Genomic DNA, 22,760 nt, shown 5'->3' with positions numbered 1-22,760 from the left:
GCTCCCCCGCTGACCCCAGTAGGCACTCCCACCCTCCGCGACCCGCCAGGGAAGGGGGGCCCAGGCCCATCAGACCGGGGCCCAGTGCAGTAGCGCCCCCCGGCTCCACAGAGCCCTGGACAGTCCACCCAACCCCACCACAGAGAAAACTGCACCCACCCCACCATCCACACATCTTCCAGACTACATAAGACGGTAAACGCCCAGGCTGAGATCTTCCTCCACCTCTCCTGTATCTCCCCCTCCTGCAGAGAGAGTTCCTGAAGAGAAGAAAGCTCCTGCAAGATGTGACCATCCCCCCCACCAGTTGAAGAGCCCCCCAGGCGGCTCGACGCACCGGCGGCACCCTGCTCCAGGGCCGGGCCCCCATGCACCCACCCGCCCACAACCCCGGCAACACACCAAGAATTTGTCTAATATTTTCATTCATATATATATATATATATATATATATATATATATATATATATATATATATATATATATATATATATATATATATATATATATATATATATATATATATATATAAAATTGTAGGTTGTGTATCCTTCAGGTGTTAATGGGGTTATTGAAAATGTGTATATGTGCGTATGTGTGTATATACGTAGGTATGGATAGATAGAAACATATATGTGTATATATTTAAAAAAAAAAAAAAAAAAATTACACATAACATATAATGTAATTACAAGGAGGTATTTTTGTAGTCTATTGATACTAGATAGTGGAAAAGGGGTGGGATTAAATAAGCTTATGCTTCTTCCTGCTCCTTTTTGAACATGGACGTTATTTGGAGTTGTGGTTGCTCGTTTTCCTTTTGTTTGCTTTGTTCATTTGTCTCTTTTAATTCTATTTTTTTTTTTTTTTTATACTTTTTCAACATGTTCAAAATAAAGATTCAATCAAACTCTCATTGCCTCCACTTTGAGAGTCACCATCATCACTAAGCACCATATGGAAGACGAGTGGATGAGAAACGTTTGTGCATATTGATAGTATTTCCACTCTTGGTGTTGATACTAAAAGTAATTGCGCCCAGAAGACAGTAATTTGTTACTTTTTACATTATATCAGCATTTTTCCGTAAAATTACATGGAACGCATAGTCTCATAATTACCATTTATCAATATAAATCTACTGACTACAGCCCCACACACCAACACATATCCCAATCCTAATAAGGACACACATATGATCTTTCTCAAAGCATTTACATGTGAACACAAAGCCAACAAAACAAAGCAAAGAAACTTCACAGTAATTTCCACAGTGATTCTACTTTAGTAACATGAACAGGTAGAAACAGGTACAGCTTGACTGCTCGTCACAGATGTTACCTGCTGAAGTTCAGGGTCTGGCTGCTGGGCGGGGTCAGGATTCACTCAGCTTTAAGTCACTCTGGGTTCTTGGTTAGCTTAGTGTTAGCATGCTGTCCTAGCAGGAGCTGGCAAAGAGCCGAAGTTGTGTTGGCAGGATAATGCAGTTACTGTTAGTGTAGTTTGCACTTTCCCCACTGTGCTCTTCTCCTTTGTGCAATAAAAATAAAAAATAATGTCCATATCCACACTTTTGCCCCCCATCTTCCTCTTCAGTTCCACACGTACTGAAATCAGCTGATTGTAGCACAAGTGCAAGTCCAAAAATATTTTTAATTGTTTTCCCAAATCATAATTTGTTGGGTAAGGAAGCACTTTACTGCGAGCATCCATCTTCCATTTCATACTTCCATCTAGCAAAATGAAGTCCAGTGGCATGAATGCTACATAAGATTCATACATATGAATGGACTCATATTCATTATGTGATTCATGTATTACCTCCCACTAACTTTAGGAATTTTATTGAAGTAACACTATATTAGTATCATTCACCATTAGTAACAATCGGTTAAACAAATGCTAGTAAAATGTATTTAAAGAAATTACTCCAATGTAATTTTAAGAAATGTATATACTGCATGCAGAAAGCATGCCCTGATTATAAACAATGGATGACTTTGGAAGAATCCATGAATTCTTCCAAGGCCCTGTGGCAAACATGATCATTTCACAAAATATCTGGCATAAAAACAGAAGGTGTGATAATAAATCACAATAACTTCAGCTCTGCCTTCAATACAGTTCAACCCCACAAACTGGTTAATAAACTAAGCAACTTAGGACTCAGCAGCTCACTGTGCAGCTGGATATTGGACTTCCTGAGCAACAGACCCCAGAACGTCAGAATGGGAGAGCACACCTCCACCACCCTCATTCTGAATGTGGGTGTCCCACAGGGGTGTGTCCTCAGTCCCCTCTTATACTCACTTTTCACCCATGACCGTTCACCAATCCACACCAGTAACACCATTATAAAATTTGCTGATGACACCACCGTCATAGGACTGATAGACAACAATGATGATTCAGCCTACAGAGAGGAGGTTCAGCATCTGAAGCAATGGTGTGACGACAACAACCTGCATCTAAACACAGCCAAGACCAAGGAGATGGTAATCGACTTCAGAAGAACAAAGCGATCTGAGCACTCTACCCTCTACACTGATGGGGAGGAGGTAGAAAGGGTATAAAGCTTTAAGTTCCTCGGAGTCCACATCTCGGCCGACCTTACCTGGTCCACAAACATTTCCCACCAGGTAGGGAAAGCACAACAAAGGCTGTACTTCCTCAGGAAACTACGTCAGGCCCAATTACCCCAAAGACTGCTCGTAAACATCTACTGCTCCACCATCGAGAGCCTTCTGACCCTGATTGGAGGATAACTGCACTGCCAACACTCATGGACATTACACCTTATTTGTAAATCGTATTTCTATTTATACTTCAATGCAACCAACACCCCTACCTCTTTAAACTATATTTATTATAACCTTAGCTAATATAGTTCCAACAGCACCCCCCCCACACACACACTCTCAATGTGCAATATCACTGATCACACTGCACCTCTCAATGCACCTACTAGTTAGATGGCATGTATGTGTATGTATATAAATGTAAGCGTGTATGTGGAAATATATGTGTGTATGTATGTACGGATGCATATATGTATGTATGTGCGTGTATGTATAACTTCTACATATCTTTCTTGCGTAAATGTAAATTTTTTCTGTTATTGTGTAAATACTTACGCTATTGTGTACTTCACACACATGGAGAAATGCCAAACTGCCTTTCATTGTTCTTGTAACAGTGACAATAAAAAGCTATTCTATTCTAAAAACACATCTGCATCCCACTAAATCATTTAGTTTGTCACTCCAACTGACTGGGGGTTAGTATTAGTTCAGTTTCACTCTGACCATCAGGCTTCTCCTCCTTGTCTGTTTCGATGATGCCATTGCTCATTAATGTTAATTTTTGTGATCGTTTGTTGGCCTTCACTTTGAATACGTCCCACCTCTCAGAAATCAATCCTCTGTTGAAGAGCAGTGATGACAGGTAGGAGAACAACAAAGTAACAAAGATAGCGGATAACATGCAGATAGTCTTGACCGGAGAGCGCTGGACATAAATGCCATGTTCAAGAGTGCAACCTGGGAAGTGAAGGACAACAGGTAACCCTATGGATGGTTCACCACTGAGCAATCTCAGCAACACTCCAACTAGCAAGCCCATGATAGAGCCATAACCATTGGAGATGTTAAAAAAGAGGACGCAGACTAGTTGAGGGAACATGATGGTGTAGGTTATGTCTGAGCCCAGGATCCAAAAAACCATGATGCTGTTGTTTAGGAAGGTGAGCGATGTGCCAGCCACGCCCACCAGGACCACAGTGACACGGATCACCCACTGGAGCTCCCTGTCTGATGCCTGCAAAAAAAACCCAAAATAAAATAAAATCTGGAAACTGAACCAGAAAAGACATAACCACAACTCGAATCTTCTTCTTTCAGGTCTCTTACTGTGGTCCTTAGGATGCTCTTATATATGTTGGATGAGAAGATGGAGGCGGCAGATAATAGTGCAGAGTCTGTTGAGGACATCACAGCAGCAGCTACAGCTCCAATACCAATGATGGAGATGTAGTTTGGAGTGAGGTACTGCAGAGCAATTGGCAGAACCTGACCAGCGTCTCCTCGCTTGAAGGGGGATGGGGAGCCATATAAGGTCATGTTCCAATCTGGCATAAAAACATAAAAAGTACAAATAAATGAAAATATATTTTAACAATTTTATTAAATATATTTCTCTGTTGTTGTACCTGTTGATGCTGCGACTGCTCCAATCAACACAGATGGGATTCCAAGTACAAAAATAAGTGGAGCTGCAATAAAGCAGGTGATCCTGGCTGTATTTGATGAGGAGGCTGACAGAGTCCTCTGGTGGAAGTCCTGATATCCAAGGTTACCTAAAGCCTTAAACAAATGACAGTGTGACAGTTAGCCGTTCATTTTGTTAGTTAGTCATTTATTAGGGTAATGTTGTTTTAGTTTATAATCTCTCAACTTTAGTTGTATCTCTAATTATGTGTATTTTATTAGCACTCAGCAAATGACAAACTGTTTATTTCATCTTGAGTTAACTTGTGTGCTTTAGGTTTATAATGTTCACATGGAGTACACATTATAGGTTGAAACATTTGCTCATTTGTTTCTCGTCAGACTAATTGTTTATGTCTATTTGGAGTTTCAGTGCTTGTTCGGAGGTCCCTTGAATGTAAATGAACATTTCTAGTATTAATTATAGTTTTAGTATTAATAATCATTAAATTCAATGAAAACTATGTCCTTTACCCCCCCCCTCATTACATCATTAGGCTTACATCATGCAAACAATTTCATACCCATGAAGGCCTAATGCTGAATGACTGAATATTGTTGAATGTAACTTGATCGAGTTCACTTGTTAACCACAATTTCTCCACTCATGTTTTCTAAGATGAATATCGTGGTCCACATTGATATCCTTAGTTTTTTCTGGTTTTAAAGGGAGACCCTGTTCTTTATTTTGTTTATGAACCTCATTGATCCATCTCTGACCTGGATCCATTTATAGGCGAGTCACTGCTTGGTTTGAGTTTTGATAACTTTGTAAATTACTTAAATAATCACTTTAAAGCAGATTGAACAGCAACCGTGTGTGTGCTAATAAAGAATGCTGCAAAGCATGTTAATGTCATTCACATAGTTTATTTTGGATGATTGTTTGTACTTAGTGACCTTTATTTTAAAAACATTTAGATCTTTTAATACCCATCAAGAGACTAGTGCTAGAAATCTGTCTTGGTCTCTGCAACTGCTAATGTTTTTCTGTGTTTGTTGCTTTTACAAATTCAGTCCTAAATAAAAATAAATGCAGGCCTTACCAATAATAAGAAATTATCAATCCATCTCCATAGCCTTTCTTTATCTACAGAACCAATCCAGGGGGCTTGGTAGGTAAAGTTGAAAGCAGTCTTAGTAATGTCCATAGAGTGGGGGTTCATTAAGGTGAAGGGGACACAGAGCCACTGCAGAACAGAAGAAGATCCAATGACATAAAGACTAAGTTACAATGTTCACAATCACATTAGATTTGCCTATATTAAAACCCTGTTCCCGAAAAGTTTGGGATGCAAAATGTAAAAACACTGTAAAATTGTAATACAAATACAATGCAATATATTGGAAACCATTCCAATCCTGTATTATAAGCAGTAAGTTGAAACTGTTGTGGTTAGGAGTCTCTTCTGCGAACTGTTTATGGCCCAGACGGGCATTGTTAACGCTGTGTATTTTTTGACATTGGGATAAATCAAAGCTGCTGAGGAAAAGGTGCATAATCACAGCACACATGCTCCAGAAGGTAAAGAACCATTTATCATAAAGATTAACCTTTCAACCTCAGATTAAAATCTACTGTTTTTCAAAAAATATAGGCTGATTTAGAATTTAATGGCTACAACACGCTTAAAAAAAAAAAAAAAGGGGTGGGACGAGGGCAACGACAGTTAAGGGAGAAATGTATAATTAGGGAAACGGCTCAAATAATTGCCAGTTTCATCATCTTTAGTACATAATGTGCATGAAGATTCAGACAATCTGGAGAATCTAGAGGAGCCAGAAAACAAACGATTAAAGACCTTCAGGCCCTCAAGTCTGAAAACTGTGTCCAGTGAGCACCATCAGTCACAGATCAAAACTCACAAAGACAAAACTGATGTTTAATATAATTTAAGGGGATAGAAAGAAAACCTCTCCTGTGGTGCATAAATAAAAGTTTGATATATATTTTTTTCAAAGCCACAGATCTTGTATTTCTCATGGCCAAGGAGCAGAGGGAACATCCAACTTGCTATAAACACAATCTGATGAGTTTGGAGACATTAATGCATATATTACTTTTTTTTTTTTAAAGTGAAGTGCCATCAAATTAAAAAAAAAACAAAAAAACCATAAAAACAACAACAACTAAGTTTTCATGTATTTTCAAATCCATACAGGCTTTATTAAAGTATTTACATTAATTGTGCTCTTTTATTTATATTAAACACAGTTTCCCTATATTTTATTAAGGAGGGATGTGGTTTCCCATGCAAGTGAACTCACCATACTGAAGAAAATGAGTGTTAGCTGTATTATGTCTGTGTAGGCTACAGAGTAGAGACCTCCCATTAATGTGTATATGATGGCTACAGCAGCAGAGATCCAAATGGAAACAGCGTAGGATAAATCCAGGACCACGCTTATTGTTGCTCCTATAAAAGTAACACAGTAAATGATACAGAATCACATGCATCAGAATTACCTTCATTCAGTTTAGGAAAATGAGTTCAGTCACTTTAGGATGACACCAACAGCATGTGTCAGTATGACTTACAGTAATACTATCATACTAGTTTGTTGTATAGGTGTTTTGGATGCAGTTAAAACTATTATAGCAGCCAAACTTAAAACACTTGTCTCTATCCTGGAAATTATTCAGTTGCAGGTCTTATTACTAGAGAAGGAAAACAAAAGTTATGTGGGTATCACTCACCTAAGCCGATAAGAGTTCCTGTCACCCAGATTAGATCAGAAATTAACAGAGCCACGGACAGAGCTCCACTTATTGACTTTCCATACTTGATCTGGAATGGGTCCATCATTGTCACATATTTTCTTTCTCTCATTGGTTTGGCAAAGAAAAGTCCACCTTAACGACAGGTAGAACACATTTCTTCACATCCACTACTGAAAATCAGTGGACTTCCTCTTTAAGATTCATTCATAGTCTTATGCGAATCACATTTTACGCTAATTTGCACAGATGTGTCCCCACTTCCTTATAAGACATGCTTGGCCTGTATTTTTCAAAGCCTAATTTAGAAAAGGTAGGTTTTTAGATTTTTCCTTATGATTTTGCACAGCTTCCTCTAGAGGCATAAAAAGTGTTTGTGAAAATTTGTGGCGTTCCTATGTAAAACACATTTAAAGTAATCATATAGAAATCATATTTTTCCACACAGATATACGCCTTTGTCTTATAAAACACATCATTCCTGATTTAGACATTAAAAGTAATATCTAGAAATAAAAACCTTGCTTTGAAAAAGGTCGTTTTTGTAGATGTTACTTAATAGTTCAGATGAATATGATATTTGTAGGCGTAACCAAGTATGTGACAAGGAAATCATAATGATTAAAGTCTGTAGTGTAGTACCTTACGCACACATGAGCCGCTTTCGTCAGAAAATGGGAAATCATGTGCAAATGCAGAAATTATACAGGTAATGGTGTTATTATTAAAACTCTTACCAACAATAAAAGACAGGGCTGCTGTTAATGGCATGACTGCCCAGGCCAGCCCCATAGTTGGTGTGTACACTGCTTCTGTCAGACCAACGATAAAGCCCCCGCCAACAAAAGTAGCTGCAGAGAGCACAGCACAAACACACATAGAGGAATTACACCGTGACCTTCAGGCTCAGGTAAAGAGGTTTCTAAATTAATATTGCCTACTGATAAGCAGTTAATTGATGGTGTGAACACTTTTGCACATGAGATGAAGTTTTAAAAACATCTGTTTTCTCTTTTAACTGTGTCTTAGTGTAACTCAAAATGTAGGAATTCAATTGCACAAAAAAAAAATTGACTTAAGCAAGGAATATTAATTAAAAAAAAAAAAAAAAAAAAAAACCCGACTTAAGCTTAATGGTTCCACTTCACTGTAATATGTAATAAATTAGGCACAACAACACATTTTTTAAAATAACCGTATTAAGAAAGGTTTGTTGTCTTTTACATACGAACAGGCTAGCCCCTTTATCTTAATAGCTGCACATGTTTTTGTTGAAAGAATGTCAAACGGGGGACTCCCTGTTAAAGAGAGATAGGTTGTTGTTCACCAGCTACTTTACTAACTATTTACTTTGGTGGAGTTAGAAGAGAATTTAACTTGTTCTATTACAAAAGCTGCACTGTGATGAGCTCATGCAACAACATACTCATTTTGTGCTTCACAATGTTCTTACACAGTTTCACTCAATGAAAGTGGCTACAATAACAGCCAAATATCTACAAACATGCACTCTCACCGGTCATTGTGAAGACTCCTACTACCATACTGATCCCTCTGTTTCCCAGCAAAGTGACCTCTGTCCGGGCTGCTTGGCTGCTTTTCTGCACCCGTTTGGACTTCATCGAGGCCCACAGACCAGTGCCCAGCACCATCAGGTAGAAGACCACCATTACCACCAGCCCTGGGATGTTCAGAGCCATTGTGTGCTGCCTTGATGACTGGCAAAACGTGGATCCACTGATGAAAAAAATAAATAAATAAATAAATAAATAAATAAATAAATAAATAAATAATACAAATAAGACTAATAAGTTGTTTTTCAAATGCAAAATGTTTAGTTCAATCCTAACATTTCCTACAAACTGTGCTTCCAACTATGAACTATCAGTTGTAATGTGATACGGGTGGGGCAGTCAAGGGCAGTCTGGGGTGCTACTGTTTGATTAGATTTTAGTAAATGTTTGACAGTTTCTCACAACTCCCGGAATAGCTCTTGATTGGGGTTGGAATTTTCCTTCACAATGTAAGGTTTGTTTTTAAGACTTTTGCCTCTTGGTTGAATTACTCAGCTATAGTTTAGTTTTATATTGGCATGTCTCCAAAACTGTGTGCAGAAAACCAAGGCTGGAAATGGAAAAAAGAAACTGTAATTATACTTACAACCCTATAAACTGATATCTGTAGATGAATAAGCTGTCAGGACAGTCACAACCAATGTAGCAGAATTCTAAATACTAGACCATATGTTAGTTACATTTATTTTTACTGTTTACTAGTTATTAAGTTAGTGAAAGCGGTTAAAAATGTATTCAGTCAGTACAGAATCATCTTCTATCCTAAAATATCATCAAGAAAGCAGAATTAATTCAAATCAAGAAATAGGATCAGTTAGAGAGACAGAGGAGTCTGCATATAAGAAAAGATTAAAGCTCCTTTCTGAAGATCAGAAATCTCTATTTTTGCACTAGGATGTCAAAAACCTGTGGCTACTTGGTTAAAGACGGAGTGTGATTGAGATCAGGGGGTTCCATTAAATCTTCTTATATTTTCACTAGTTTTTCAATGATTGATACTCGAAACGATTGGAAAGTTAAGGACATTTATTCGTTTATTTGTGATTTTGGGAGTGCTATTTAGGTGACAGTTTATGGCAGGTAAAAGAAAACCTTCATCAGAACTTGTTAGAGTGAATTGTTAAATCATTCATGTCATTTTATGCTTGCCAACTCTGATGAAAGGAATTCCACTGTCCTTCCCCCCCCCAGATTCTCGAGGTTGTGGGGGCTGTAATGTTTTATTGCAGATACATCCTACACACACACACACACACACACACACACACACACACACACACACACACACACACACACACACACACACACACACACGTTTTGTGTGAACTGTCTCTCAATAAAAGGCAGCGAGAGGAGGCCGTCATCGGGGTCATTTCCGTGGTGGACACACACACGAGGCCTCCCTTGCGCAAATAATCGATTGCTCGACTGTCTTGTTTTCTTCATGATGAATAAGTCTCTAGAATTAGCGGGGCTTGTGGAAACACAGACCCAATAGAACTGTTCACATCTTCTAATTATTTGTCTTGTGAACTTGAAAACGGTGTCACATAGTTTATTATTCAGATTCAGTCCAACTTTATCAATCCCAAAAAAAGGGAAATTTGTTTGCAGCTTACCCACACAACATACTCCCACAGTCAAACTCACACAACCACCACAAACACTGTTGCATGTCAAGGCCACCTTACAGCCCTTAGCTCTCTTACTGAGAGTTTCCTATGTGAGGATAGGAAACCGGTTTCTGGCTTGGCTCTGCTGCTAGACCTTACTGATAGGAGGAGCTCCCAGCTAAAAATGATTTTGACGGTTGTTGCTACATGTTAGACACAATGTCACCAGGAGACCGAGGCCCTGTACAGGCTCTTGGTAAATGCATTGAGGAAATCAATGACTGGTTGTGCCACAATTTTCTCCAGCTAAACAAAAACAAAACTGAGGTAATAGTCTTTGGCGCCAAAGAAAAACGATTACAGGTCACCAGAGAACTTCAATCTATACATCTAAAAACCACAAACCAGGCGAGAAATTTGGGTGTAGTGATGGATGCAGACCTAAACTTAGAAAAACACATTAAGACAATAACAAAGTCAGCTTACTATCACCTCAAGAATATATCAAGGATAAAAGATCTGATGTCTCAACAGGACCTGGAAAAACTAGTCCATGCATTCATCTTTAGTAGGCTTGATTACTGTAACAGCATCTTTACAGGTCTACCTAAAAAAAATCAGTCAGACAACTACAGCTCATTCAGAACTCTGCTGCTCGAGTCCTCACTAAGACCAAAAAAGTGGACCACATCAGTCCAGCTCTGAGGTCCTTACACTGGCTGCCTGTCCGTCAGAGGATAGACTTTAAAGTTCTGATGCTGGCCTATAAAGCTCTGAATGGTTTAGGACCAAAATACATCAATGACCTCCTGACCCAGTATGAACCATCCAGATCCCTCAGGTCATCTGGATCCGGTCTTTTATCAGTTCCCAGAGTCAGAACCAGACACGGAGAAGCTGCATTCAGCTTTTATGCTCCTTATATCTGGAACAAACTCCCAGAAAGCCTCAGATCAGCTGAAACACTCAGTTTATTTAAATCCAGGTTGAAGACTCACCTGTTCTCAGCTGCATTTGAATAAAACACCAAATCCACACTTTTAGCTTAAATTTCAAAACTTACATTTAACTACTGATTTTATCTACTGTTCTGATTTTATCTGTTTTGATTTTATATACTGTTGTTTGTTTGTTTGTTTGCTTGTTTTAATCAATTTTAAATCATGCTTTTTATTTGTTCTTGTTTCTAATGTCTCTGTAAAGCACTTTGAATCACCTTGTTGTTGAATTGTGCTATACAAATAAACTTGCCTTGCCTTGCCTTGCCCACATTAGCCATAGCCTGCCTGTAGCAATTTGGGTGCATTTTTTCTTTCAACTCTGTTAACCTTAAAAGATTCACTCACCTATCACATTAGAGCCTGCTCACAGTAACAGCTAGAACAAAAATAACACAATTTGCATTTATTAATAAAAGGAGTCATTAAGAGGTACATCTTTGAACAAAGTTCACAGCTCTAAAATCTTGTTTTATTTCAGAGGAAGTTTTAACAGTGTAAAGTCTGCCTGTTTGATTTCCCTCTCTTTATCACACCATCATAGAGGCAAACAAAAAGAAAACAGAGTGAACACCGCATAATTTACAAAAAGCCTTGGCAACTGAAAAACACCTAACTGATCTAGAGTACTGGTTAGGTGGGAAGTAGTTATTTCATAAGGATATATCTAATTATTCTCCAACATTGCGTTCAAGGAAAAGCACTGGGAACAGTAAACATGTAAAGCATTACCTTCACCTTGTTACAAAAACTTGTTACAAACTGTCATGAAAGCTATTAAAAATAATTTTATAAAATCCATATAAAGGCATTTTGGCATAATATAGATGTGATAATGCAGCAGTAAAACCTGATCTGAGTGACCTTTCTGTGTAGATTAAAAAGTGATACAGTGACAATTATTTGTAAACTTCTACACTTTTACTTTGTTTTAAATCTTAGTCACCAGTAAGTGCCAAACTAAAACACACGCTTGCTTTATCAGACCAGCTTAGTTGATTTACAGTCAACAGCTGCAGCAAATATAGACAGAAGCTTTTGCTAACTGTGATAGGTTTAAGCAATGAAAATCAAAGTCAAACACTAATTACCTGCTTAGCTGGTGGCAGTGTGGGTATTCTGGTACCTTTCTGAATCCTTTCCAGGACTGCGTTCCTATTGTCTCTGCCTGACTGTTTTGTTTTCGGTTTGTCTCATAACCAGTCTAAGCCTTCTTGTGGCACAGGGGGCTGAGCCTATTGTAGATAAGACACAAAAAAAAAAAAAAAATCTACGGCTGGACAGGTTTTCTCATTCCTCACAGACCTCAAAGGAACCAGCAATTTACGATCATTTCCAGGCAGAAAAAAGTGCCTGTTTAGGAATAGAGGAAATAATTAGATTTAATAAATGAGACAGATAAAGGTTTTACTGAATTTCAACTTTTAGCTAATGGATTTGTGGCTGAAGGAGTATTTAGAGTCTTGACTTCTGCAAAAGTTGCGATGCAATCTAAAATATAGACATTGTTACAGTGCAATCAAAATCCTGTGCTTTAGCAAAAAACATAAAAGAGCAGCACTCATTCTTCAGAATGTCACATGATTTCAAAATCATGTAATTCGCTCAGAATTTTTAATTCATCAGTGAAGAAGTCTATTTAATAAGAGTATAAATATGATTACTTTACATACTGTATCTATGATAACCCGTTTGTGGACACGGTAACCCTTGTTATATCTACAGATTACAGACTCCCTATTCACTTAATGTTTATGTATAAATATTATAAATATGTAAAAATATTGTTTTGAAATAAGAACAGTTATGACCTTGTTCCCGCTTTTTCACGAACTGCTTGTCTAGGCTACATGTGTGACTGACGTCAACTGGCACTATAAACTAAAGATAAAATACACATAAACAAAAAGTTCTCTTGTCAGCATATTTGGTGTCAGAATTTATTTAGACCCATGATGTACAATAAATCTTCCAAACTTACAACTTTTTAGCTGACCCTAATATTTTATACTCTTTCAAAAGCCAGTTTGAGGGTCAGAGTTGGAGTTAAGTCTATGTCAGGGGCATTTATTGGGCAGGGTTCAACATAAAAACTTGCCTGATGGCTCAAAGCCTGAGTGGTAAAGTACACTGGGTATGTTGATTTGGCTGTAATGATATTTTTGTTATCAGATTATTCACTTGTGATGCCAACATGCTGAAATAAACCGTCACTATTTTTTTTTTTTTAAGTCAGCATTACTGTGATAAAATATTTTAATTTCACATACTAATGAATTACAGTAGTCCAGCCTAGAAGGAATAAATTCATTAACTAGTTTTGAGACAGGATGTTTCTAATTTTAGAAATAATTAAACACATTTTTTAAATTATACAAAATAAAGGAGATACCCTGGTCAAAAAAATGACTCCAAGATTCCACTCTCCATTTACATGAACAAATTAGAGTCTAATAGATAAATATGATTCAACCCACTGCAGCACAGTACATTTATTTTACTATTCTTACAGCATGCTATAATCTGTTATAAAATGTTGTGATCAACAGTATTGAACATTGCACTGAGCAAGCTAACGTTTAATTAATTTTTGGCTCAACAGAGCTCTGACTCTTTGTCAGCCTGGATAAAGTACTGAAAAGAAACCTGGGGTTGTTCTTGTTTTCTTCAACCAGGACTTTTTGCAAGGGCAGCAAACTCTTTTTCCAAGCTAAATGAAGCTCTAACTTAATGAGATGCCATTTCCTCTCAAGCTTACGTTTTATCTGCTTTAAGGCGCAGGTTTGCCAGGTACAGTTATACCAGGGAGTCAAGCAAAGATTTCAGGCTTTTTTCAGGGGAGCCACTGTATCCAGGTTCGTAAACAGTGCTCTGCATTGTGCTGGCACATGACATCGAAGGAGATAACCGTGGAATTGCATCCTTGAACTCAGTTACAGCGCTTTCAGGAAGACAACTTGAGCCTTACTCAGGGTGTAAACAGACCTCAGACCAAATAAAACTGGTTAGACCCTAAACTGCCATTGGCACACCTAATAACCTTTGAAAAAACTTGGCTTCTTTCATTGAGAAAGCGCTATATCTGAACCAGATGCACCTAGACCGTGTGGTGGCAGATTTATTTTCTCATCTATTAATCACATATTTAATCATATCACATTAGTTATAGTAATATCACTTTACTATAGTAAGAGCACTCCTGTCACTAGTTTACATGCATGTGGAACGTTAACACAGTGAGGCCATTGTAATGGGAGACATTAAACAGATAGTGGGACTCCTTCTGCGTATCAGGGATGTAAATCCTTAGGTGACGGCCAAGCAGAAAACAAGGTCATAATTCTCTCTGAGGGAGAAGGTATAGCTCCCCCGTGAGAGGGGCCAACGTGTGAGTTTGTGGAATGTTCTTTGTCTGCGTCTCTGTATATAAGATGTAAGGACGGTGGCCACAATTCAGAGATGGTCCTAGTGTTTCACTGGGATGCTCTCTCCACATTGCAATGTGTTTATCAAACCCACTTCAAATCAAGCTCGCTGGGTGTGTTGGAGGTTATTGTTCAATTTTCCACAACAATTTGGCGTTGTCGGGCAGGATTCCTCCGGTGAGTTTTGCTGAATCACGGGCACGCGGTGACTGGCCATCCTGAGGTAAAATTGCCTCAGTCCGACCGTTGTTTTCAAAAAGGGAGAACCGGGGGGTATGCTTCACCGAATCACACATGCAGGAATTTTTAAAAGAACCAAGAGAGGCACTGCAAAGGATCTGCAACGGTGAGCTGTTTTGATTTGGGAGGACTTTTTCTATCGGACCGACGGGGAAATCCTCGCTTCCTTACAGCTGCAATTATTGGGTGCAGGTTCCTAGAAACTCAGTTTGGGTATTCAAGTGGGTATTCTTGTTGCAGTGGTAAGTGCAGGATCAAATCCAGGTTTTGGTTGCATGATTTTCTTTTCTCTTTCAGAAATATGGGAAAGAATACATGCAGTATAAAGTGTGTAGAAACTGAGGAATGCAGTAAAGAGAAGTGTGTGTGTGTATATAACCAAGAGTGATGGAAAGAGATGTGTTAAAATGTGGATAGAAGAATAAGAGAGGGAAAGTGTTAATAAGTAGTGATGAAAATGATATTAAATATGTCACACATAAACAGAGAAATGTGAAGGAAAGGCAAGTTTAAGGACATGCTCTACTGAATCTGCAGCTCCACTGCACACACAGCCATTAAACACACACACACACACACACGAGAGTTATTTTTTTCTCCTTATCTTTCCTCATGTGGTGCATTTTCCATTGTTATACCTCTCTGACCTGTCTTCCCCATGTGATGTTTTGTGTAATGTATGTATGGTTGGAAGGGTAAGATGGCGCTGGCACGGCTGGCAGCCTTAACCCAATTTCCCTCGGGATAAATAAAGTATTATCAATCAATCAAATGTTAAATGTTACAGGGGGAAAATGTGTATTCAATGTGAAACACATACTGTGTTAAAATCAGTATCACTCCTTTCACAGACTAGGAAGGTTGACCACATGATTTACAGCAACACCTCTGGAATCTGTTGATCCAGGCCCGACCTGCGAGGACACACCACTGGCTAATGGTTTTTTTTTTTTTTCCTCTCTAAGGGTTCTGGCATCACACAGGCAGACATGAGTGAAATGAAGCAGGTTGTGTAGTGATTACAGAACATCTTAGTGTGGGGCTCATTATCATATCTTTATTCATTTTAAGGTGTTGAGCTCAAAGTGTGAAAACAAGTGAGTGACATTACTTAAGAAAAGTTACTGGTTACAGTAGTTTTAATTAAACACATGGGATGATCCATGATTTGGGCAAATTATGGTAACAGTAGTGTTTTAATGATTTGGGGGAAATAAACTGCATATGGCGCACTTTTGTAAGTGGTGTTGGATGCCTTATTACTCTTATGACCCTACAGTTGTTTGTAAGTGTGAAGTTTGTATTTACTCACCGATTTTGGTTTCTAGGTAACTGTGGTGTGGATGCAGGCTCCAGGAAGATGACATTAATGCTGATTTTATTCTTTAACACAGGGTTACAGGGCTGAAGTGAAATTACTCCGGAGGAGAAGCCCTGATGTTGTCCATGGCTTTTTACTGTGATTTGTGGGATTAACAGTTCATGTACAGGTATTAAACCTCTACAGGGGGGTTAAGTCCATGTTCAGATAAGGCTTTGATGATCTATAAGTAAACTTCACTGAACTGAAAGAAAAATGTGGTTTGATGATGGTTGACATGTTTTCCAAATGGTTAGAAGTTTTTCCTCCTAGTAAAGAGATACAGGTGCAGCAGCCAGAGTATTGCTGGAAGAAATCATCCCAAGGGTGGAATCTCCTGACTGAGACTGGGTGCTGATCAGAAGTCTTCAGAGACCCAGCAAGAAGCAGGGACCATTCATAGCAGAGCTGACAGCCCAGGCAGTGGTTGAGGTCAAAGGTCGTGCGGTTTGGGGCCCTACTAGTCATCATGAGAAGATTCCAGAACCACAGCAATAACCATAAAGCTGCGTTGGAACGAGAGGGTGAGGGGTGAAAAGAGCGCCCTCCTCCAACAAGGGAGTGCCAAGCTCCAACTCAGCGACTGAAGAGTGAGACTCTGTGGCACCTAAGAGGGATCAGCAAATGAATGCAGATAACACCTGCTTAAACAGCCAATCAGTTTCCCTGGAAAGCTTAGTGTGTTTTTAAGTTAAGGTGGTCGTTGGTGTGACGTTAATAATCATTTTATAAATGACATGCATTTACATGACTCTCCGAACATCACAAACTCTGTTAGAGTTCTGAGCATGAGTAAAAGTGATTGGAGTAGTTATAGCATGCAAGTTTTACAGCAACTTGTGCGCATTTTGTAGGGTAGGTAGATTGATTATCTAGCATGTGTAGGAATGTTTAGCTTATTTTAGAGTTTAGGAATGTGTTAGATAGGATATAGAATTGTGAGACAGTGACACTGCCCTGGATATAAATAAAGGCCTGACTGTGTCATGAACTTAGGAGTAGATTTTAGGAGACCCTCCCCCAGTTGAACTGTGAAAGTAAGACAAAGAGGAGTTAATGCTGAGTGGAAATTCCCCAGAGGATACCTGGGTGGGGGTCTCAACATTTGTAACTGGATAACTGTGGTCTGGAAGGGAGATGGACTTTTATGACCGGCAGGGAGTCACGTACATAGAGACACACACCCACAGTGCTTTAACTGTTACGCACCCACAGTCACTCACGTGCACTCACACATACATACAGGTACGCACATACATTCACTCACGTGCGCTCACATAGGCATACGGGTACGCGCACACACAGGCACTCATGTGCTCGTGCATACACACAGACAGAGTTTGGAGCACACCATGGGGGTTTTATGATAGGGTCGCCTCTATAAAGCTGGCTGTAACTAACAAAGGGGTGAAGATTTTGCAGAGGGACATCGGCCTCGTCTTCCCTTCTAGAAGTGCATGCTTAAATGAAGATGAATAAAGGTTTTGTGAAATAACTACTGAGTTCCGGTGCCGTCTCTGGAAGTTTCGAGGAATAAAACGAACCGGGGTGAAACTGATTTCGCAACACATGTCAGTTCCTGATGCGTAAGTTCATTAGGCCCTCATTGTCTGAGTAAACATAGTAACAACAGTTGTGAGTTCTTTTGACATGTGTACTCAATTTTGACACATTTGACACCATAAAGATAGGATTTTTGGTTCATCACATTTCATTGAGGGATTTTGATAGACCTCAAACATGCTGGAAGCACCTAAACGAGGAGGTTTAGAGAGTTAAATGTGGTTGTTTTGGTTTCCCCAATCACTGGTGTAGGAACAGTAAAGATAATTGTAAATGCCCTTGAGAAGGTTTACACCTTTTAAACGGGCTGATGGCTCTACAATAGTAAAGAGTACAGTACACTGCATAGACAGAGAGGAAAGAGCTATAATTCTGTTGTAAAATGTAGCTCAGAAGTGTTTGATATATGTTGGCTGTGTGGAAATTCATGGCTACTTTTGGGTTTTACTTTAAAACTCGAGAAGCACTAACATCAGTGTTAGTATATGTTTGTGGTACCTACAGATTCAGACATATTCACTGTCCTTGATGGCAAACATCTGGACAGGGCAAAGCAAATGGCACAAAGGATTGTGTGTGATGTTTGGCGAGGCATGTGTGCCTCAATCCCTAATAACATGGGGGATGAGGGTCTTTTACAGAAACAGTTAATAAATTGGGAGATTTAATTATAAAGTGGGAAGATATATCACACACTGAAAAACTTCCTTATCTTAACAATGGGTTTTTATGAGAGAGCAGCTTGATGTAACTAAGGTTGAAGTTTTCTTTGCAGATAATGATGATCAATATCATCTCATATTGTGTTTTCTTTTATGATATAACTTCCATCCTTCGAACAAAGGGTGGAGACTTAGATGGAGAGAAGATGACCATAAAATGTGAATTTGTTGTTTCCTTCTGACTATAGGGAAGATGCACATTGTGAATTCTTTGAGTACACAATGGTGTTGATGTACAAAAAAGAAATTTCCATGTGTTTTTATGCGATACTTAATTATTTTTAATTCTTAATTGTGGTATCACAAAGGGTGGAATGTGGTGGCAGATTTCTTTTCTCATCTATTAATCACATATTTAATCATATCACATTAGTTATAGTAATATCACTTTCTCACTTTACTATAGTAAGAGCACTCCTGTCACTAGTTTACATGCATGTGGAACATTATGTGGAATTATAATATTATTTTATGCCATGTTAGACCCCTAATTAAAGTTTGTGAATTATTATGTAGTTTTAGTTTGCATTATTCTCCTGAATTAGAAGAAGGTGGTAACTATTGCATTTGTTAAACTGATTTGCATTACATTAGATTGCTGATTTATTGTGAATGAATGATATTGTTTTATGATGCATTATACTGCTGAGTTATAAGAAATACTGTTCGCAGAAAGTCATCGCCTTATTTGTCTGATTAGAAGAGAATAGAACATACTGGAGTTTTCTGCCCCATCTCAGCAGGAGCAGATAAACAGGGAGCCAAGGTCGTAGCTTAGGCGCTGTGTGAGAGAAAGCATGTGAATGTTTAGGCTTTTATGATAAGGTGGGGGCCACTAGAGGCTATAAGAGTTTGATCAATGCTCCACCATTTTGAGATCTGATGCTGTCTGCGTACGGTGTCCATCTCCCACGCGTGTGATCATTAAAATCATCGTTTGACTCAACCCGGCCGGACCAGTGTTGTTATTGTGGTTTTTCCTCTTGTATCCATCCCCAATATTTGAATCCGTAACAGTTTGGGGGCACGTCCTGTGGTATTGGGGTGGAAGTTGGAGGTTTGGACGGTCCGAGGTTGTCGAACGGACAGGCACGAGCCAGTGGTCTGACGTGAGTGGGCATAAGCCGGGTTATACAAAGGTAAGGCACTACCTGTTGAATCTATTTCCAAAGTGTGCCAAATTGGACATGATTAAATTAAAGTCTACTCACTGAAGTTACTGGAGAAGGCCTGTTTTGATTTTGATGAAAAAATCTCATGAGTTTAATGCAGTTAGAGGCTGCTAAGTGTTTAATGCAGTTAGAGGCTCAAGTAGTTTGGTAGGGAATTGGTCATTTTGTGAGTTAGAGGCTCCATTGAACACTAAGTTGCACCTGCCTCAGTCATACTCTTGTTTCGAGGAGTTGACTGCTGTTTCAAAGTGTTATAAATTATTATAGGACGGCAGTTAGAGGCTGCTAAGAAGCGCAGTGCTCAGAGGTAACGCTTGCCAAGGTCGGGGACGTCTAGGCCTTGTCCTCTTTGAGGGATAGTCAGTTGGTCACTGTGGAGCTTGGGGCACTCCAGAATAACTAGTGGTTGCACCACTTTACCGTTTGGAACGGTATCTGCGCTTTTTTGGACACTGTTAAATTGAGTTAGGGACTTTAGGGATTAGGCCAGATACAGTTAGAGGCTGATACTGGTTAATTGATCACAAAAAAGTTGGACTTTCTTCGGTTGGACCCGTTAACTTAAATTTGTCAACAACTAAAACTATAACTGAAACTAAGGATTTTCAGAAAATAAAAACTAGACTAAACTAGCAAACAATTGGTAAAAACTAATTACAACTGATATAAAATTGAAAATCTGAAGTCGAAGCTGAATAAAAATACAAACTAATGAAAATTGCAAAACTATTAAAACCCTGGTGCAGAGATTGTCAAATCTGACCAGGAAATGTTATAAAATGGATTGTCGGAACAGTCAGCGTTAAAGTCACCTTTGACAGTCTAGACTAAGATGTCCGACGCCATGTTGGACATCTTCAGGGCGGAAAAGGGTTGGTGTGACCAACGTGTGGTTTGGCTTGTTGTATGTATATTTCGAGATGATATGGCTCTGGATGGACCAGTTACCAGGGCATGGAAGGAGGACAGACTCATTAAATGAGGAGAAGGAATTTTCTGGGATTGGAGATCCTCTGGGTGAGTGGTTGACTAAAAGCATGCATAAAATAAAAGCTATTTTTTGTTATTGATTGGTAATAGATTGATAATTGGCCACATTTACAGCTGTATTGACTTGTTGTGGATGTAGTCTACTTCATGTTTAAGCACTCTAATTAACAGATTGAAAATAGTGACATTAAAGGAAGAATATGCAGCGCCACCCTGTCAGACGCCAGTGACGGTGGGGCTCAGTGATGAATCAGGTGAGCTGCATTCATGGCTGAATCAAAACATAGATTCCCCTGCTATGGTCAGTGAGGGGAAAACAGGGGGAAATAAAAGTAAAAGAGGCATGGATAAACGTTTATGTGTCAAGTTTATAAACGGGATAAAAAGGGGGTGTTTTACTGTTATTTTAGCATCAGCATTATTGTTACATCAGAATCATATAACAAGCATTGCATTGATCATTTATTGAAGCTTTTGACATTACATTAACATTTGTATTACGGTGATTGTTATAACCTCAGGTTAATCTTCTATTTACAGGTGTCTGGATAATCATATGATCTTTCATTGCAGGTGTAACCATGATCATTTTTATACATATTTCAGTTTGTTGCTCATTATAGAGTTGTGCTCAAGTTAATAAGGGTTAAAGGCTACGGTCAACGCGATGTTTGGCTGATCTATGGACTGGAGTGACTTTGGGCATGGAAGGCCGCACGCGCTTACATAACACTGATATCATGCTATTCTTTGTGATCTTTTATTCAGTTATGTCTTTTGCTAACTTTTAAGTAGTGGCAGTTGATTAAACAACATTCATTTAATATTTCATACTTGATTCAGAGCATTACACACAGATCAACTTAACAATCTGCAAAACCTTGTAGCTGCAATGTTGTGTCTCCATAAGGGACAGTTGGCTCCAGGAGATAAGTGGGAGTCAGTGCCTGTCCTCGAGAAGGAGAGCATGTTCCTTTGCTGTGTCAACAAGTTCATATTCAAGTGAAGTTCATATTAATACAGGTTTTGTTTCTTGGCAATTCTGCGGACGCAGGCTCTGGGCGGAGCCAGGAGTTGAACAGATCTAACATGACAATTAAATTGATTTCATTCCCTGGCACAGGATGACAGGACTGGAGCAATGACACTGGATAGGAGAAGGTCTCATACTTTCTAAGATATGAGGTCACTAACCTTTTCTTTTAATTTTCTAGCTCCGTTGATTTGACACATGGGAATGTGTCAAAAAAGGGGGGGGAAGTTGAGTTTTAACATCAAACAAGGATTATATGAACATTTTTATGACTTCATTTGTGTTTTTAATAACTTAGGTATGGTAAAACATAGGCTAGTAATGTCCCAAAAGGTTTCCGGACTTTTTTAGAGAATCAGTGAGAAGCATAAATCATTATTTCCATGTTTAAGCATTAATTATTGAAATGAACTGAATAGCGTTTAGAAGATAAAATGCCTGTGTTCATGAGAAGCTGACTACCACACTGGAGAGGAAACTGTGGGACAGTAGGCGGAAGCAAACACATGATTTTTGGGGAGCAAATGTTAGGATTAAAAATGGCTAATTTGTTTTTGATGTCTTTTGTTAAAATTAGCGGTTTTAATAATTTTCAGACACACCTTGCAAATGTGCTTATAATGAGTTGGCACTCGGTCATTTGAAGGTCATAAGCTTCGTTCGGCGTGATGGTCCGGACTGATAAAGTGTAGGAAATGCCTTGAGTGCAGAGGGCTAAATGCAAACACGCTTACACACACATAGGATATGATTAGAATAAGTCCCTGGGACATTCTGAATATTTTAAACCAATTCTGAATCACTAGAAGGTCAGTAGATAACAACGTTAGATTATTAGAGCTAGGAAGAGAGGTGTTTTGGTTTTCTGTCTCTTACAGAGAAAGGAACAGACACCAGACGAGGTCACAGATATACGGGGATCCTTCGCAGCAGAGACAGACACGGTGACTGCCGAGACACCAACTGGGTCCAAGTGTCATGGCGTTTGGGCTCCGATTAGTCACCTCAAAAGGATGGATCCCATAAACACAGCAATAACCATGAAGGGGTTGGCGGAAATCCAGGAACACCAGACCAACGAGGTTC

At 39.0% G+C, this 22,760-nt stretch overlaps 1 protein-coding gene across 7 annotated transcripts in view; it reads right to left on the bottom strand.

The window, feature by feature from the left end:
- Positions 1-475: 475 nt before the first annotated feature.
- LOC146582420 (high-affinity choline transporter 1-like) overlaps positions 476-22,760 on the bottom strand; it is a 27,410-nt gene continuing 5,125 nt past the window's right edge. For 2 of the 7 annotated variants that reach the window (XM_085296665.1, XM_085296680.1), the window contains exons 2-11: positions 12,261-12,404; positions 11,518-11,548; positions 8,501-8,721; positions 7,722-7,835; positions 6,964-7,119; positions 6,534-6,682; positions 5,312-5,455; positions 4,208-4,361; positions 3,909-4,126; positions 476-3,816 (exon numbers count right to left, since the gene is read on the bottom strand). In XM_085296665.1, the coding sequence (XP_085152791.1) occupies positions 3,259-3,816; positions 3,909-4,126; positions 4,208-4,361; positions 5,312-5,455; positions 6,534-6,682; positions 6,964-7,119; positions 7,722-7,835; positions 8,501-8,684 (1,677 nt within the window). In that variant the 5' untranslated portion in view covers positions 8,685-8,721; positions 11,518-11,548; positions 12,261-12,404 and the 3' untranslated portion in view covers positions 476-3,258. The remainder of the gene's footprint in view (positions 3,817-3,908; positions 4,127-4,207; positions 4,362-5,311; positions 5,456-6,533; positions 6,683-6,963; positions 7,120-7,721; positions 7,836-8,500; positions 8,722-11,517; positions 11,549-12,260; positions 12,405-22,760) is intronic. The other 5 variants (XM_085296689.1, XM_085296709.1, XM_085296699.1 and 2 more) reach the window with 4 other exon arrangements.

This window comes from Mchenga conophoros, linkage group LG2 (assembly GCF_057382185.1).
Source record: "Mchenga conophoros isolate Kocher_MC1m ecotype Shallow Benthic linkage group LG2, M_conophoros_male_GT1.1, whole genome shotgun sequence".
NCBI lineage: Eukaryota > Metazoa > Chordata > Actinopteri > Cichliformes > Cichlidae > Mchenga > Mchenga conophoros.
This window is presented reverse-complemented; position numbering and strand designations above follow the sequence as displayed.